We start from the raw sequence: 19,599 nt of genomic DNA, 5'->3' as shown, positions 1-19,599 counted from the left end.
AAAGAATTTGTTTGTTAGGACTTTTAGCATATTGTACTCTGCCTAAATCCTTTCTATATGAGAAATTATAGGGAGCATTTGTTTGTGGGTTTTGGAGTTGCATTTACTGTTTGGAATAGTTAGTTTTTGAATTGGAATAGTTTGATGTGATATAAATAGGTGATGATGTGATGACTCGAATGTAAAATTAATCAATACAAAATAGGTGTTGACTCAATATTTTTTATAAGGAAAAAATTAGTAAATAGTAAAATTTTGAATTGAAAATTCACAAATAAAGTCAGAGACTACCATGGGTAACTTTTTTTTAAAGTTTTGAGTGCCATTGCCTTTCCATCTCATGAAATTTGCATATTCTCACCTTCATCTGACAAATTTGTATGCAATTGCTTAAGGATCACAAGGCCTGGTCATCAGTCCAGATATTCCAAGCAACCGTGCACCACCAAGTGTTTCTGATCTCCGGTGGCGCGGCGCTGCTCGAGACTAGATCAATTCAACATTTGGGGACTGCAGATTTGCCAGGTAAAAGTAAAGTGGTTGGAAGTTGTAAGTGCATAATTTGGTAAATTTTTGAATAATAATATTATAGGAATGAGATATTAAGGTGATGATGTTTTTGGGTTTTCTTGTTAATAATGAAAGTTATTACTAGGGACTAGGGTTATATATGATATGATATTTTTGAAGGAAAAAACTAATAAATTATGGTAGATAAATAATGAAAATAGGTTACAGAAAATACAACCAAACAAACCCTAGCTATGCACTTTTTATTTTCTGGTATGTTTACTGTTATTGATAGTTCATCTGCATGTGTACATGTCGTGTTTATTATCCCTTTGAATTGACACATGCAGAAAGTGGAAGCAAAGGGATTGGAGTATTTTATATATAAATTTGTGAGAAACTGCCTTATTGGTTTTAAAAATGAAAAATGGATTTGTTAATATTAAAACTGAATTTGGTTTTGAAATTTATAGTTACCATTAGAACAGTTATATAATGCATTCTGGAGATTTATGTAAAATAGATCATTTCCAATCTTGGGTTCCGTTTGCTTGTGATTTTTTTAATTTGGATTAAATTATATACACTTTTTTTTAAAAAAAATTAATTTTGTATTTAAAATATCATATTAATACTTTTATATATATATATATATATATCACAAGAGAACAAATTGGTTAGATATCCTTGCAAGTAAGCAAATAAATACTATATTTTTATAGAAGTTAGAAAAACATTTTAATATTTGTATATAAATTATCATATTACATTAAAAGAATATATTCTTTTGAGTGAACAAACAAAATTAAAAAATAATTATTGGGCGGAGAAAGTATTAAAAGTAGAGAAAAGAATTTGAATATATTCTAACTATCTATCCGCTCAGACTCTTGTAAAAACATAGCAAGGTTTGTATGACATGGCATATGGAAATGAATTAGCTTAACTTAGCTTAGCTACTACTCATACTCAAAAAGTGTAATATAATAATAGGAGAGGAAGAGAGAGAAGTAAAGCAATTAACTTAAAGAGGGATGATGATTAATATTTCACTTGCCTCATTTATTAAGATCTCTTTCTTCATCTTCATTTACATCTTCTTCATGTATGTCTTCTTGTTGACACTAATTAATACCTAATTGGGCCATCCAAGCTCCCCGATGCAAACTGACCCACCATCAATCAACACCAACTAATCATTCATTCATATTTCACTACTACCAAAAACTACATTTATATTAAATACTACTCTCATTCTTTGCTTCTAGAAATAATCACTTCAGATAGACCAAGAAGTAACACATTTCTCGGAAAAAATTTATTATTTTTTTTTTCGAAAAAAACATAATCCAAATAAGTAAAAATCTGGAGTTTTAAGGTAAAAGAAACAAATCCTTAGATTGAATTTTATATTTAAATAGTATTTGATGTGACGTTTTATAAAAAAAATATCTATATATTTCTTTTTTTAATTTTTTTTGAAAAAGGGCAAGAGTCCAAATAGCAAAAAAAAACAGAGAAGTTGCTGGCCAAGAAGAGATGACAAACACCGTAGATAAACTTTTACCTGCCGAACAATCGGATTTGATGAGGAGGAGAATTCATGAGTCATTCCCTGCCAAACAACTTTTCCTTCGTGCAAAAATAATAGCCTACATCCAACATCCAACATCAGACATGACATCATTAAATGTAGAACACCAAAAGTTTTGACAAGTGCTAGGAACCGAATACTACCTACCTATCAACAGCTCTTCTGATTGTGCTGTGTTGATGAGTAACAACAACGTAGGATGCAATATTCCCGGGCTTCCCAAGGGCATCGGTGCCTTTTGTATGCACAGAGCGAATGAGATCTTCCACAACAGTCGATGCAATTGGATCTAGACCAGCAGTCGGCTCGTCATACAGGAGCACCTACTCATCAAATTCAAGAAACTAAATGAATATAATATATATATGGATGAAGATAACTGTTGTCATAGTAGCTCAATCTTATTACAGCATTCAACATAAATTTCTAGTGGCGTATGTGTGCGCTCAAAATGAATCAACAGATATAGCCTTAAGCATTTGAATTGTCAGAAAAGCAATTCGATAGCAAATTTAAAGAAGATCGAGATTTCCAAGGGACTGAAGAATGCTATTAGAATTACATTAACAATGTATATTCTCCCTCCGTCCCAGCTAATTAGGTATAATGTAATTAGTAAATAAAAAAATTATAAATTATGAATTTTAAAATACGATTAAAACAATGAAGTTGAAAGTAGCAATTGAATACCTCGGGTTCCACAGCATCGCTTGTTGTATCAAATATTATGGAACGAGCAAGAGCTACTCTCTTTTTCATCCCTCCAGACAATTCAGAAGGTAACCTGTCCTCAACTCCCTGCAGAAGCATTCATTTAAACCTGACTTTCCTAACAAATACATAATAAGTCCGTACACTGAAAGGTTTGAATAACAATTACGCTTTTACAACAATTTTTCGGGTTCCTTCCATCTTAACTAGTGGCTTTAAAACTATTAAATCTCTACAAATCCTACTAAGTACCCGATGATACAGTCATTTTGAAAGTCATCGATGGATGTATCATAGTGAATCTAATTACTCTAATCTGCTTCGATACGGAAATAGTCCTTCGTGAACATAAATAATTACGTTACAGCTAATGAAAATCAATAATAATGAATCATCAACATGATTATTGTAATGAAGGACAAAGCAGCGCAGACGAAATAATTGCAGACCTTCAATCCAACTGCAGCTAGAGTCTCTGTCACCATCTTAGCAATTTGATCTTCAGACATAGTTGAATTCTCATATCTGTAAGTTTGAGAATATTCCGCCAATCATGATGACAACATGTTATATCATTAAAAACTAAGGACAACACTCATAAAAAAAAGCTTCTAAGTATCTTACAACAAAAAACCAACATTTTCTCGAACAGTCAAAGAATCAAAAAGGGCAGCACTCTGGAACACCTGTTACATTTGGGAAGGGATTTAAGAAATTGCCTAGAAAGCACATCAATCAAGATTAGAGGAGAAAGAATATAACCCCACCAAGCCAATTCTAAGACCGGATATTTCCTCGTCGCTGATCAAACCATCCCGCCTTCTACCTCGAATAAAAACCTCACCCTAATTGTTAAGAAAAATTGAACCACAAGATAGACAAATAGTAGTTGCTCAGGAACATATTCAGTAAAGTACTCGCTTCAAATAATACACACGTATACATACATATAGCTTAATATAGGGTTAGAAGAATTGCCTTATCGGGAGCTAGCAGTCCTGCTATAATCTTCAAGATGGTTGACTTGCCTGTTCCAGATGGTCCAATAATTCCAACAGCCTCTCCATCCCTAATCTACAAAAGGACAAGCATGTAAAATCAATGAGAAAAATTGTTTGAAATAGGAATTTATTAAGGAAATAAGGATTATGGAAGTTAGACTCCAGTTGTAACACTATGAGTTATATCACTTTGCCTAACATTCATCGTTATCCAACAAATTTCAAACTTGAATAACATAGGTCCCTATATCAAGCCCCGTTGACGATCATCAAATAAAATTCTCAGGGGAAGTCGCTGATTAATGCTCAGAATGAAAAAACAATATGTGAGATTCCGCCTCAGTGTAATACAATAGTTTCCACATTAACGGGAAAGAAACACAAACTTACAAACCTAAGCTTTTTGAAACAATTTTGAAAAAATCTCTATACCTCAACACTTTGATTCACTTTAATCAGTTAAAAAGAATCTTGTTAGATTAAGGAGAATAAATAACTCCTATAGGTTTGTTTGTTCGGAATTCTATTTAATCTCACATCAAATGCTTATGTTTTACTTTAGACATTACATCAAAAACTCATTTTTCATTCAAAACATCAAATCAAATACTTTTTTACATCACATCAAAAATCTATTTCAATTCAACTTTCTATTATTCCCAAACAAAAAATGGTCTACCTGAACCACTTAGTAATCAATGTTTGCAGCTAGGTTTAACCGGGGTAGATTAATGAGTAGAGACCTTAACAATTCTATCTCATCCCAACAAATTTAAATATGACTTAGCCATCCCCGTAGAGGCTCCACCTGCTGCAAAGCATAAAGGAGGGTCCTTGCATATTCTACGTGTTCAAACTTAACAAGAAAATATTTAGATTATGCACGTCAAAAGTCCAAAATTTGAAGTCTTCTAATCAGATATAAAGCATAATTAAGGAAAGCTACCTTGAAGCTCACACCTCTTAAGATATGTTTTTCCCCAAAGGATTTGAACACATCTCTGCATTCAATCAGCACATCAGAATCATTGTCATGTTTATTCTCAACGCTTAAGTTTTCCATCTGATTACCACCACCCTGGAGAAAATTAACAATCAGATATAATCCTCCCCCGCAACATAGAACTGAAAATAAGAACTACAGGAGGAATTAAATGCATATAACTATCCACTTGTAATAACATTCCACAAATGAAGCCATCTCAGCAGTTTATCAGTTCAAGTTCGATTTTAAAAATAGAATAAAATGCTGGTAGATGAGAAATTGCACAATGAACAGATACAGGAAAAATCAATGGCTCACAGACAAATTTTCTAAATTCTCTAAACGCAGATATAAAACTAAAAGGCACAGAGCAAGCGTAATGAATACTGTCCATAGTGCAGATCATCTCAAACATAATGATAACAGTAAAAACTAGTAACAAAAATAACCTGTGATCAAAATCCAAACACATATTGCAGATTCCAAAACTATAAAAACCAATTATCCAAAATACGAAAACGAAACAATAAACATATAAGCTCTAACTAACTACTATTGAAGCGTACCGCAAAATTTACCGGCGTAAAATCCTGAGACGGCGTGACACAAGCACAAGCAATCCTTCTATTCCTTGCCACATTTTCTCCACCAACAGAAGAGACTGCAAAAACTGGCAACGATTGCACGGAACTATAGCCGCCACCGCCATCGCCACCGCCGGCGCTCCAGCTACTACCGTTCCCGTTGTATATACCGAGAGGCGTATGCGGAATCGAAACCACCGGCAAAACCATGCCCGCTCTGATCTGAAAACAGTGGCACTGCTGATTTCGTAAAGTTGGGAGACGAATCGCCGAAGAGCGCAGATTACGACGATCCAAACACAACTGAAAACGAAATCAAACCTCCGCAGCGGAAATCGAAGAGTAATTTGGAATTGCAAAGACGGAGGCTTACAATGTTAGGGCAATTGGCGGTGGCGCGGAAGGGAAAGGAGGTCTGACAATGGCGGCCAATCCACTGCATATTTCCACGCAGAAGCTGGTTGGCCAATTTACCCGTGCTTTGTTACCGCCGATTAAATATTCATTAATCACACACTTAAGTATTTCTATTTATTTTTTAAAAAATAATATGGTTGCGTTTAAGGAGCAGCCAAAAAGAAAATATATTTTCCATGTATTTTTTATTGGCATAGAAAATAGAAATTAAGAAATAATTAAAATATTATATAATAATTATTAAAAAATTAATAATTATTTATTTGTTATAAATTTAACAAATAAACAAATAATAATAAATGATTTGTTCTCTTCTATTTTTCTAATAATTTTTATTATGCAATATGAACTGTTTTTTTTTTTTTTTTTTCATTTTTACAAAATATCATATTAAATTATTATTAAAACTAAAATCAAAACTAAAATACAAAACCAACTATAAACCAAAGATACAAATATTTATAGAATCGTTGATAATAAACAATAAATTAATTATACCTGTATAAAAATAAAGTGGGAATAAATTATACAGAGTACTTGCACACACCAACACAAAAGCATTTGTGTTGAACACTTAAACAACATACACAACCTTGACTCCGACTTCAACAATACCCGTCCTTGTAAATCAAGTGGTTAGGTATTTCTGTCCGCTCGGGGGCTATGACCTGAATACAGGGAAGAAATTAGCATTTAAATCTCGGGGCAAAATATTATAATTTATTTAGTATTTAACTAATAAATTTAAATAAATAATAATGACAAAATTACATATGAAAACATGTTTGTATTTTTTTATTTTTTATTTTTCATTTGCATATTTACATTAGATTTTGTGCGCATTACCTGTATCATCGCTGTAGATGTTCTTCTTCTTCTTCTTTTTCTTCATCCTTGGAGAGGGAAGATGATACTGCAACGAGCTGTTCCCTCAACAATGCGTTGTATTCATACAACTTTCGCACATTCTGCTCAAGATCGCTTATACCAATATTGCCGCTGCTGAATTCTGCACAATACAAAAGCCCGCGCTACTACACATATCTCACATTGGCTAATACAAGGAATGAAATTATTATAATGTACTTTACTTTGTAATTTCCTTCTTATATAAATTGTGGTAGAATATTAACAGAACCTATTTAATCTTACATTTTAATTTAGAGATACACAACCCATCGTTATGTAATTATCATAGGTTAGTTAGGGTGTATAGATTATTCCTTTCCTAATCATATAGTAGTTCTTCAATATATTAAAGTCCAAAATTATTATACTAGCACTCTTATATATCATATTCAGATAGTATAAACGAACTCGAGACCTAACCTAAGCTCTGATACCATGTCGGATGTTAATGACCATCTCACCTAAAAGCTCGAACTGTTAGGTAAACTAAGCCATTATTCATATATCCGCAAACGGAAGTCCCAACAATATTTTATTTTATTATTTTTTTTATTTTTTATCCTAATTGTTATACACACGACACATTATTTATCAAGCAATGTATCAAAGTGAAAATTCCGAAAAAGAAAGTTGCGAAGAGGGAGAGATAAACTGACCACAAGATGGAAGAGGTGGTAGATTAGCAATATTGGGCAAAGGACATCCGTGGTTCCGGCACACGGTGGCACAAGAAGAACGATGGCTACCTTCGCACCCTTTGTGTTCTTCATTTACATGGGATGCCGAATTTCCCTGTGCTTGGAAAACAATTGCAAATATATAAGCCTACTCTATTAGCTTAACATCAAAGGAAGAAAAGAAATATTCAATTGATATTTTTATTTATGTATAAAATAATTATAAATGTAATGATATCTTAGTAACATATATATAAAAATGAAAAAATATTTGATATTAGTGCGAGATTACAATTGGAATGGTGCGAGTATCATATACTCATTTTTAGAAGTTTTAGTACTATTCATCAACAGTAATATTTAAAAAAAAAACATCGAATCAAATATTTAGTTCATCGTATATAAGGCATCGAATCAAATAGCTTTTTACTGATTCCAAAATTTTTCAAAACTCTAAAGTTATCTATCTAAATGGAGCCTTATTTTTCACTAAAAATTTTCGAATACAAAATGTGGGAAACTAATGCAGTGACGAAGAAGTGAGAATAAAAAAGAAATATGGGCAACTCACCGGCTTAGATTTTGTGTAGGACGAACTTCTTTCTGGGATCGCCGGAGCTTCCGTTGAGAATGGTTGAATCACTCGACTGCAAACATCTTCTGGCACAGATTTCTGCAGAATGAATTGATGGAAAGTATAAATATCCAAGCTGAACAACTTATTGAATTATAAATCATGTGTTCAAGAACCATAAAACAAAGTGCACCTTCTCATCGGGCAAGGCGACGTTTTTATCAAAACTAATAGTGTCCAGTGTTTGTCGCATTCTTCGTCTATGTAAGGACCCATCTTTATGGAGAGATTTAGACATAATGCCATTACAACATACGTCTGTCGACTCAGTTGTGTCGTCACCCAACGAGCAAGGTCCCCAAGTGTATCTCACATATTTCCTCAACTACACACACATGTATACGTATGAGTGATTGAAGAATAGAGATTAAACAGAATAGAAAAGGCAGTCCCGACTAAAGAGCTTTTCATAATTCTGTGGAAAGAAAGCTCACCTTGTTCCAACGATCTTGTGCTTTTCGACGATTTCTAATCATTTTCATTACGCTATCCTCGTGGCGAAGCTTCTTGACTCTGTATTCACACTACAAATGTGAACATTGTAAACTTGCACTTACAATCAATTATCGAGCACTTTAAATTCACAATAAAAAAAAAAAAAAAAAAAAAGAGAAACAAGAAATCGAGATATATAGACCAGAATAAATTAGGATCATACTTGCACCAAGAAGAAGAAGAAAATACCAATACTTATGCAATAAAGGCCACCGAGATCAGCAAGGAAGCTCACTGCAAAATATATCGAAAATAGCAATGGAATCAAGAAGGATGCTCGATTTTGGTTTAACTACATTTCCAAATGAAGTATCAAAACCTAATCGAATAGAATATCTAAGAAAGCCACGTTGTGTCAATATCTTCCTTTGTCTCAATATTGCTAATACAGTTCCATTCTCTAGAAGTATTCCTACCTAAAAATCGAAAGCATTTTGTCATTCTGCAGAAACAGATTAAAGAAGAGTAAAGACATATACCAAGAATATCGAGAAATGGCTTACCAGGCCCTAAAATGTTTTGATTGTCGATCTCAATGATATACGACGAGAGGAAATTGAAATACAGCGTAGTGTTGATCAGGCCATTTCTGGAGCTCTCGAGTGAAGCCTGAAGCTGGCCTCTATCACTAAAATACGATCCACGAAGAAACTCGTGAAACAGAGGTTGAATGAGCTTTAGTTTGTGGTGATTATGGTATACTCTAGGAAACAAATTGAACTTCAGTATGTTCGGCTGAGCCCCTCTGTACGTAACAGGTGTCCCGTCATAATCCGTGGCATTCTTCAGAGTCCCACTCACAAAACTCAAATGCTTCTTGTCACCATGGTTCCTTACAGTAAGGTTGAACCGAAAGCCGACAGCAGTGGCTGGGCTATTCAGGTGATCGACAAACTGCCAGGAGACATAAGTAAAATCTCTAACAGGCCGGCACTGACTGCACTTAAAAGTTATGGTTGGCCCTGCGGTGGTGTTCAGACAAGAATAATTGAAAAATGTTGAAAGGGGAACGGTTCTTTGATCGCCGAAAAATGGATTCCCTGTCACAAGAGTGCCGAGACCACTCAGCTGTGCACAGCTCATGCTGGACACTGTCGTAATGTTGAATTCAAAGTCATTCGAAAAGGAAATCAAATCGGGTGCATTGGTTGCTTTGACAGTGTGTACTTCAACACTTCTCTTGGAAATAATTTGGTAGAGCAACCTACAGGTTATAGAAGGTCATACAAAGCAAAATTTTGAAAATATAAATTGCTACAAATTAGATTAAAATTCGGAAATTCTTTTGCCTGACATAAGTAAGAAAATCTTACACTAAATCCCAAGGATGATGACAAGCATTGTAAAACATCCTAACTTAGAAAAGTTTTCACCCCTCCAGTTGGACTGTGGAAACAGTGACCTAAATACAGTGCATAATTACAACTAAATAAAAACATGCCATATTTCTAATATCTGTAGGAGAATAATTTTTTGGGAGCTTTAATATAGTAACTTGAAGCAATTTGATGCCTAAGTCAAATGAAATCAGATTTAGTTTTCAGCAAGATCAAAAGCAAGAACAAGAGTCAAAGTTCTAAGACTCGAATGCAGCATTGAATCAAGAGGTGGAGTCCATAAATTCATTTGGTTTAAGTGGATCGGAGGACGGTGTTATGAGTTGAAACTAATGACAGTGAGTGTAAAGTTCTCGAATTTGTCAGCAACCAAATAACCCATCAAACCCTTAACCTTTGAAATTTTGGAAGTCTATGTTAGCATTTTCTATTTCTTATTGTCAAAATCCCACATTGCCAAATTCACTTTACAAACAGAAAATTAACAAATGCTAAGCCAATTCATTTAACTAAATGGACAAAATTACAAAATTTAATCTTTTCCAAACCATCTTGGACTGTTAACCATAATAATTAGAGCTTACAAACTGCAGTCATGACCACATCTTTAAACGGTAATGCATAGACAATATAGGCAGCTGGCAGCATGGGAGAGTCTGGTAGCAAATTCATTCTTCTAAAGATAACTAAATTCAGTTAATTAAGTTTATTAATGAACCTACCAAATATTCTCGTGTTAGGTTGTCATTCTAAATCCATCACACCTGTAATTTAAAATTTTCGGTGTTATAGATTAATTGAACTAACTACAGTCTTAAGGACAATAGTAATTTTAGCTTTGGGAATCCTACCAAGATTTGCACAGCTAAGTTTTCGTTCAATTTGGGACTTTTTTATCACAGAAGAGGATCATAGCCTACATTTCAAATGGTTTGCAAGTGAAACTTCAAAGAATTCTTAATCTGCCTTTTAATCTACTATCTTATTCCAGTTTCAAAAATGAAATTTTCTTTGGTTTATGTTTCCTATCTTCTTCGGTCCCTAACCTAAAACAACGGCGCCCTCATCCTTAATGTATCACAAAAGAGTTCTTTTGACACTTCCTGAAAAGTTTTACAGAGTTAAAAAAATAACATACAGATATGCAAGTGTAATTGATCATAAGAAGTCAAGTAAAAACAATAATAAGTATAGGGGAAATGTCAAAAGAACACAAACTTTCATGGGAGGATTTTAGATACACAATTTCTTAATTAAGGCTAGTCTCCTAATTACATTACTAGATTTGTATATAAATATGTTGTGACACCCTGGCTCGCAAGCCACGTGAAGTCGAGCATGTCGAGATCGTAGACTGGCTCCACCGGTCAACACGAGTCATTCCGGGACTCAAATTACTGCAAGCACGCTTAACTCTAAAGTTCTTTTAGAAGAGCTTTAAAAAAGGAATGTGAGCATTGTTATCAAGACTTCCTAGGTCATCCATCCTCAAATTACTCCTTTGAGACAAGCACAGCTGAAATCTAGAATTTTTTCAGCAAAGCTCCCGGAAAAAAAATATGAAATTACACGAGTAATCTATTTAATCCATTTAATCTCTAATCTTCAGATGACCTAATACCAACTCATCCACACAGAGTGTTGGCCAAATAACAGCCAACTCTGGAGGTATCACATATGTACAATAAGTAATCAATTGAATCAGAAAATTTTGCCTTCACATTCCAATGCATAGTAAACATAAACAAAGAATACACAGCAATTGCCAATGAAAAGTTAACTCTATATAACATAAATAGAAACCTAAGCATGATAGCAGGAATTGTAAGTTAACTGATACGTAAACCTTCAGCAGAAATAAAAGGTGTTAATCGATCAACAAAGCACAAAATGAATATACGAAAGCAGTAAGAGTAATACTCACGCGGCTAAAAGTCCGATGAAGAGAATCCAGCTGGCAATGGAGAAGGTTCCACCGAGCTCCGTTTTGCGCTTGATTACAGGCTTTTGGTCATCCAACCAATGGTGAGTAGCGAACGAGATGTCGAGACGGCTGATCCACCACCGGATTCTGAACCACGGCGACCGGCCGTCGGAGCCAAGGGAGGAGAACCGGAGGAGGAGGCAAAACCCTAACCAAGCCAGCAGCATCGCCAGCGTCGCCTCCAGAAACACCGCCTGCGACTGCGTCAACTTCTTAATCGAATCGAAGGAGAATATCGTCTCCGGAAACGCCAGGGAGGATTCATAGTCCACGCCGCTGCTCAGCTCCACATTCGGACTCCTCTCCGAAAACAGACTGCAGCTGTTCGTGCTGGAGTTGTAGAGGTATCCTGGATTGCAGGCGCACCGCGTGCTGTTGTACGCAAAGGCGTCGGCCGGGCACCGGACGGCGGCTTGCATCGCCGGACCTCCGACGAGTGACCTGAAATTCCGATAATCGGCGGAGTGTTAGCTAATCGATCTTGAGAAAAAGACGAAGCAGAGAGTGAGTTAGCTTCTCGGAGAGGAAATAAATGCTTTGGTGAAAAGTTTCGAATATCGTTTTGACGAATATAACGGCCTTTTCAGCCGTTGGATTTGACAGCTGTACTGGTCGGTGCTCAATGTTCTTATCACTAAAACAAATACAAAAGTAGATCCTTGCAATCTCATTCAGATTTCAATAGAAACTTTAGTTAGATGGGAATCTACAGGCTTAAATGCATTCTATTGCATACAAATTCCAAAACAATTGATGATAATAACATCAGATCCTTGCTAGGTTCGCAAGGATTCAGTAACAATCACATGTACAGAGCCTCCTGAAGAGCTGAGGTGTTTCATCAAAAACTAGAAAACCAGAAGCTCCGGCGAGGAAATTGAAGAGGCGCAGAGGTGAGATCTGAGGATCCGCGGAGGTGCGCATCGGAGGGAATTGCCGTTGCTAATTTGTTAAGAAGAATCTGGCGGTGGATGATCCGTACATCTGGTCGAGGACTATGACGATTGCCATGGCTGCAGCCGCGTCCATTCCAGGGTTAACGACAAGGCGGAAAACGTCGGCTCCGAAATCTACGCCTTTGATGGAGGATTCCTTCTGCCTGATCTCCGCAACTTGCCTCCTCTTATCGTCGTAGAAGGTGCAGCACCGCCGAGGATACGACCCTTGGATCTCGTACAGCATCTCGTTCTTACTCCGTCCGCCGCCGGCGGAGGTGACGGACGCCACGCACTTGGTGTTGAGGAGATTCGCGCTTTTCCTCACAAAAAAACGAGGATTATCCGCCGTCTCGCCGTCGAACACCGTCCAACTGTCCGATAGACTAAGTCTCTGCAAACCGATTCACAAAACTCACTCAGAAAATCATCCAAAACCTCCCGATCGACAAAGTAATCGCAATACGGACATCACCGAACATACCTTACGACGAACAGTGAGCAGACAGTTGCCGAGCGCGTCCATAAGAACAATCTCGCCTTTGTTCCGGAACATATAGTTATCCACGCGGTAGACGAGCCTCCCGTCGGCACCGAACACGGTGAATCCGTCGCAATTGAAAATCAGCGATTTCTTCCACACGGTGAGCACCGCCGAAACCGGATCCGCCTCCAATTCTCGACATTCGCCGCCGCAAACCTGCGGCAGAGGCGACGCAGCATTCGGATACACCTTCGTCATTCCCAAACTCAAGCTCCGAAATTCGGCGGAATTTGGAGAAGAGAGAAGCTAACAAACCACTGTGATTTACTATCGCCGGCGACTGACTGTGTTGTGCATTAGATTTGATGCTCGGTGGGTTTATATATACTGCCCGCTGATTGGTGCGTCACGAATAAGAAATGCAACCAACGAGGCGCACAATAGCGACGGGCACCGCTTGTCCGCCATTTTCTCGCTTCTACATCATTGGGCGGAAAGGTCAGAAGTGACTTATAATTTTAGCGACTCCCGTGTGTTCAGCTGAAAAAACAATTCGCGCCGTTGGTTGAGTCGACGTTTGATAATTAACGGTGAAGATCGTTTATGGATCTTAGATCCTGGAGTCGCTTTTGTTATAGAACTAACGCCACTCCCACAGTGTATTGAATCGTTCAAATAAATAACTTTCCCATTTCTACGTCATGTAAATAAGGACTGTAATAAAATTATTACTTATTGTTTTAAAAAATAGCAAAAATTAAAAATATCTCGTTACATTTTTAACTTTAATATAAGCTGGTTGACTTTCAGATTAATTTGGACATATAATATAATGTTTCTTTAATTCATATACTGTCCGTCCCATACGGTGTTGTTGTAGATTAAAATATACTATTATACACCATCCGTCTCATATTTATATATACATTTATTTTTACATGTAATTTTAAAATATTAATATTATATTTTGATAAAATAAAAATAAAGATAAAAAAGCTAAATTAATTTTATTAATATTGTATAATATAAATGTAATAAATGATATTGGTTTAATATATTGTAAATTGAAAAGATATTTGTAATGTTAGGTAAATACTACAATTACTAAAAAAAAAAATTGATACTTTATTATGTGACATACTAAAATAGAAAAATAGATAAATTGTTAAGGGACGGAGGGAGTATTACTTTTGATCCGGTTCTAAGGGTCTCATTTATCTTTTGTGTGTTAATTTTTTAATATCAATTATTATATCAAAACGTATTTCAAATTAAGAAAAAATTGAAAAATAATTTTATTAGTGTCTTGTAATACTAATAGAACTCGTTTATAAAAATATAATACTCCCTCCGTCCGGGAACTATAGTCTTGGTTGTGTTAGACACGTAATATATTAATATTATATTAACAGTGGGTGAAAAAATATAAATAAAAGACATTTTTGCCCTTGTGAGTATATTAGTGTAAAATATAGTTGCAATTATGTAATAATAATGAAAGAGTAATGGTAGTGATATGATTAATTATGAAAATAAGACTATTGTTTTAGGACGGACAAAAATAGTAAACAAGACTAATATTAAGTACAATGACGCGAAATGTAAAATGTAACCCTCAGAATACGGATGAATGGAGTATTAGTTAGTGAAAATGTATATGATATTTTGATATTTTTATCTTTTCACTTTATATATAAAATAATCATATATGTAATAATATATTTATAATTTAAACAAAAAATAAGGATACTTTGATATTAGTGTATAATTATTTATATTAAAATGAAATATTAGATATATTTGAGTGGAACATGTAGAAATGGTAAAAAAATATACTTTTGAATAACGACGGATGAAGTATTTTTATCATAGCAGTTCAATTAGAAAATAATTATACATACGTATCAATTAATAAACTATTCATTTTTCATTTTGGTTCGTCTCGTAATAAAATTTTTTTTTTTTTAGTAATTGTAATGTCCACTTAATATTACAAATACTCTTACAACTTACAATATATTATATTAATATTATTATATTTATATTTATATTATACAATACTAATAAAATTATTTTAATCATTTATACTTTATTTTTATTATGTATCAATATAATACTAATATACTTTAAATTTCGTGTAAAAAACAATCGAATAGTTCTGTCCCATAACAAATTATCTATTTTTCCATTTTAGTCTGTCTCGTAATAAAGTATTCATTTCTTTTTAGTAATTGTACTATCTAATTAACATTACAAATATCATTACAACTTACAATATATTACACAAATATCATTACATTTATATCACACAATACTAATAATGTTATTTTAATAATTTTTACTTTATTTCTAATGTATTTTAATATATTACTAATATTTTTAAAATCTCTTAAAAAAAATAAATTGATAGATATTTATAGGACAGAGAGAGTATCATTGTCTGTGCTCCATGTAAAATCTTTTTCCTTCAAACCAAATTCTAAAAACAAACACACCCCAAAATATCGTCTCAGTATAATATTCCACGATAGAACTCAACTTCTGGCCCCAACTTTGAGTTGAATTCTTTAAGGGCGGCTAGCACATTCACTATATATCAATAATTTATTCCTTCCAGAGTCCCATCGATAATCATTATTATTATTATTATTATTATTATTACTTGTCGTGTTTGGGAAGCATAAATATCCACATTTATTCAATAATTTCCCTTTAAACAAATAAATAACATTAACCTGTAAAAAAATATCACGATTAGATAAATACCCAGATTTAAAGTAAGCGTGGGACAAAAATGGCCGCCCAATCCCATGCTCAGATAAGTACAAATTAATGATTGAATTAATAAAGCAGTCGTTAAATTTAATACAATTAATTAAATAATTGAATTATTGTGGCTGAGAATGAATTTGCGGCAAGTCAATTCCACCCACAGTTGTTATTTATCCAAGGTACGGGAAGATACATACTCTATTTTAGAGGACCATTTCAATATTAATTAAACAGATAAATTATTAATTTACATATTTATTATAAAAACTATTCTCTCCTCTCTCTTGTATCTATATATTCATTTATTTTTCATATAAAATTTTAAAAATATTAGTATTATATTAAAATATAGTAAAAATAAAAATAAAAAAATTAAATTATTTTTGTTAGTATTGTATAAAATGAACGAAATTAAAATAAATAAATAAATTGTTAATGAACGAAGGAAGTAATTCATTTGTTACCTAAAAATATGTTTAAATTCTGAATATGAATTTTAACGAGAGTATATATATATATTTTTATCTTTTATAATAAAAATATTTAAAGTAATATCTTTTGTTAAATATAAAAATAAAATATTTTAGGTAATATATTAAGAAAGTTAAAATTAATACATCTTTATTAGAGAATAATCATTTTATCAAACCAAAACCACAATTTTACATAACGATCGTACAATTTTTGACAAATTCATATATTGTCCTTTTTTAGTGGCGAAGGGGCAGTGATGCTCGGCGCAAGCCCTCAGTGTAGGGCTATGGTAACCATGTCTAAATTTGAAAAGTCGTACAATGTTATAAAATTAATTTTTAATATAAGATAATAAGTGAAAAATAAAGGTTTGTTTTGATATTTTTAAATAAAACAAATTTAATTAATAACAGAAATTTATAAAAGTATTGTAAACGAACACACCCCAAATACAATCTAACACAGTCAAAGAAACTCATTAAAAAAGGCTTTTAATCCTCACAGAAAACTGTGTGTTCGTTTGTAGAATTCTAACAAAATTCTACTATTCATCCAATTTTTTCCCCCCAAAAACATCAAATCAAACACCTATTTTTCATTTTTTATATTATACTAAAAATCAATTTTACATTCAAAACATCACATCATCACATATTTATATCACATCATACAACTATTCAAATTCAAAATTTTTACTATTCAAATTCCAACTCAAATCCAAACTCCCAAACAAACACATTAGTGTATTGTTCAAAATTTCACAACACCTATTTATTTCAAATCATAAAAATATTATAATTCAAATCTCAACTCAAAATCCAAAACCCCAAACAAACGCACTCTTAGAGAAAACTATGTGAAAAATCTTCGAAAATTGATCGGAATCACTCGTCGGAGATGTTCTTCTTCTTCGTCCCAAACAAATGTACTATTTTAAAGTTTTGTAATATATTAATAAATTATAATATTTTATTAGTTAATACAAATCTATAAAATTATTATAATATTTTTACCATTTATACTTTATATATATATAATGATATGTTTGTAATTTATTTTAAAATTAAATATATTAATGTGTGATTATTTTTATTATAATAAAAAATTGATATTTTTAAGTAAAACAAAAAAATATTGTACAATATAAACTAAAGATATGTTTGATTTTTTTTTCAAACAAAAAAATATTTCTCATAATACAACACATAGATATATTAAACTCACAAGATTAAATTGAACACTCATGAGAAATAGGTGCCATCAATTTTTTATTTTTATTTTAGAAAAAATTATAAAAGAAATTTTTTTTGATGAACCTAGTCTATAAATACCATATTCTAAATACATTTTAAATATATATACATATATAAGAAAATTGATGGACGGTATTTTTTATCTACTTTATAAATTTTTTTTTTTATTTTAGTAAAAGTAATCGTGTAATAATATTAAAATATTTTAATTTTTACTTAAATAACAAACGTATTATTATATATACAATTACTTTATATATATAAAGTTAAAAAAGAGCAAAAATATCAAACTTCTCACACACTTACATTAATTAGTATTTTTTTCGGACAAAACATTACATTAATACTAATTTTTAATTATTTTCAAATTTTTTAAAACTCCTAAAATTCTCTTGAACATGTTTGTTTGTGGATTTGATTTTTTTTTTTATTTTTTTATTTTTCCTGAAGTTTTAAATAGTAAACTTAATATTTGAATAATTATTTTATGTAATATAAATAAATGTGATATTTTAAATAAAACTTTAATTTTAATTTAATATAAAAATAAAAATAATTAATTTAATTCGTGGTGTATTTATTTTGTGAGATTTTTGGGAGGTAAATTTTTTTATATGACGTATAAAAAATTGTGAAGATAGTATAAAAATAATGAATATCTGTATTAATTTTTTTTAGAAAATATATGAGAAGAAATTACAAAAAGAACAAAACCTAATTTTAAATAAATAATGAAAATTGAGTGAAAAATCACAAAAGACACAGCCCTCGTCTGAACAGTGCCTTGGTAACGAATCAAAATTGTTTTTTTTTTTTTATTATTTTTTATTTTATTTTTTTATTTTTTATTGGATTTGGAAAATATTAGTGGAGTTTGATATTAAAACAATAATATATGAGAAAGTATTTTCCGAGAGAGAAAAATGTACTTATGATCTTCTAATTTACTTTATTTATTATTATTATTTTTTTGTAGTATGTTAAATTTATCCTATTGTTAATTTTAATAAAATCAAATATTCAATATTTAATTATTATCCACCAAACATTTATTTATTTTAATTGACACTACTTTTATTACATTATATTTTCATTTTATTTAATTATTAACTAACTTTCAAAAAATGCTCTTAACTAGTATTTTTTTACCTTTTCAAAAAAAAAATATATATATACTTTTAATTTTTGTGCCAAATCCAAATATGTTAATTTTGGCAAATGAAAATGAATATCATTTTCAAAACATACAAAACTAAAAGGTAAAAATTTGAAAGTTAGGGTAAGGAAACCCAAACAAACCTACTATGTTAAATATATATATATATATATATATTATTTTAGACGGAACTTAATATATTCATTTGATTTTTCACATAAATTTAAATATATTAACATCTTATAGAAACATAAAATCTTTTTATACTTGTGTATTGAAAAATAATGACAAAAAGTAGAGTTATTCTAAGAGAGAGTATATATCAAAGGTGTATTTTTTTTTTTCACCAAATTATATATTTTACTATTTGAATTTTGAATTTTTTGAAAAAAATATTTTTACAGTCACAAATCAAGGTACTTATTTTACTAATTTGTTCTATTATAATGAAAAGTATATATATTTTTATTTTAATAAAAATAATTATATAATAATATCAAAATACTTTTGATTTTTACTTGTATTATAAATATAACATTGCAAATACAATTAATTAATATTTCAAATGATAAATATATTAAAATCTCTTATATACTTCTATTAATCAATAAAATATTATTATTTTTTAATAAATTTGAGAAAATATTTTTATTTATTTTCTCACAAAGTATCTCATTAACGTTTATT

General features: G+C 31.8%; 3 protein-coding genes across 7 annotated transcripts; all 3 read right to left on the bottom strand.

Annotated features, from left to right (window-relative positions):
• Positions 1–165: 165 nt before the first annotated feature.
• On the bottom strand, positions 166–5,889 carry LOC127241270 (protein TRIGALACTOSYLDIACYLGLYCEROL 3, chloroplastic). 4 transcript variants are annotated; one of them, XR_007836494.1, is made up of 12 exons: positions 5,759–5,889; positions 5,380–5,607; positions 4,763–4,894; positions 3,794–3,889; positions 3,583–3,660; positions 3,440–3,501; positions 3,265–3,340; positions 2,795–2,902; positions 2,252–2,427; positions 2,078–2,162; positions 1,568–1,677; positions 166–510 (listed from the first exon to the last, which is right to left on the bottom strand). XR_007836494.1 is itself a non-coding variant. In XM_051260203.1 (11 exons), exons 1-11 carry the CDS (start codon positions 5,825–5,827, stop codon positions 1,639–1,641), a joined length of 1,161 nt encoding a protein of 386 aa, XP_051116160.1. In that variant the 5' UTR covers positions 5,828–5,888; the 3' UTR covers positions 1,344–1,638. The 4 variants fall into 4 exon arrangements, 1 of the variants encoding a protein (XP_051116160.1); XR_007836493.1 differs by having other exon boundaries at positions 5,368–5,607; positions 5,759–5,888; XR_007836495.1 differs by having other exon boundaries at positions 168–510; positions 5,368–5,854.
• A 352-nt stretch (positions 5,890–6,241) lies between these two features.
• On the bottom strand, positions 6,242–12,378 carry LOC127241294 (uncharacterized). 2 transcript variants are annotated; one of them, XM_051260261.1, is made up of 9 exons: positions 11,779–12,378; positions 9,021–9,721; positions 8,681–8,751; positions 8,457–8,546; positions 8,156–8,347; positions 7,960–8,061; positions 7,368–7,503; positions 6,649–6,811; positions 6,242–6,470 (listed from the first exon to the last, which is right to left on the bottom strand). In XM_051260261.1, the coding sequence occupies exons 1-8, from the start codon at positions 12,255–12,257 to the stop codon at positions 6,654–6,656; spliced, it is 1,929 nt and encodes a 642-aa protein (XP_051116218.1). In that variant the 5' UTR covers positions 12,258–12,378; the 3' UTR covers positions 6,242–6,470; positions 6,649–6,653. The 2 variants fall into 2 exon arrangements, 1 of the variants encoding a protein (XP_051116218.1); XR_007836498.1 differs by lacking the exon at positions 6,242–6,470 and having other exon boundaries at positions 6,664–6,811; positions 7,368–7,508.
• A 102-nt stretch (positions 12,379–12,480) lies between these two features.
• LOC127241295 (protein LURP-one-related 8-like) lies at positions 12,481–13,781 on the bottom strand. The gene is made up of 2 exons (XM_051260263.1): positions 13,258–13,781; positions 12,481–13,167 (listed from the first exon to the last, which is right to left on the bottom strand). Exons 1-2 carry the CDS (start codon positions 13,513–13,515, stop codon positions 12,781–12,783), a joined length of 645 nt encoding a protein of 214 aa, XP_051116220.1. The 5' UTR covers positions 13,516–13,781; the 3' UTR covers positions 12,481–12,780.
• Between the last annotated feature and the right edge of the window lie 5,818 nt (positions 13,782–19,599).

This window comes from Andrographis paniculata, unplaced genomic scaffold (genome assembly GCF_009805555.1).
Source record: "Andrographis paniculata isolate CXL003 unplaced genomic scaffold, ASM980555v1 Contig82END, whole genome shotgun sequence".
Classification (NCBI taxonomy): domain Eukaryota; kingdom Viridiplantae; phylum Streptophyta; class Magnoliopsida; order Lamiales; family Acanthaceae; genus Andrographis; species Andrographis paniculata.
Note: the sequence above shows the minus strand (reverse complement) of the source record. Positions and strands in the feature narration are given on the sequence as shown.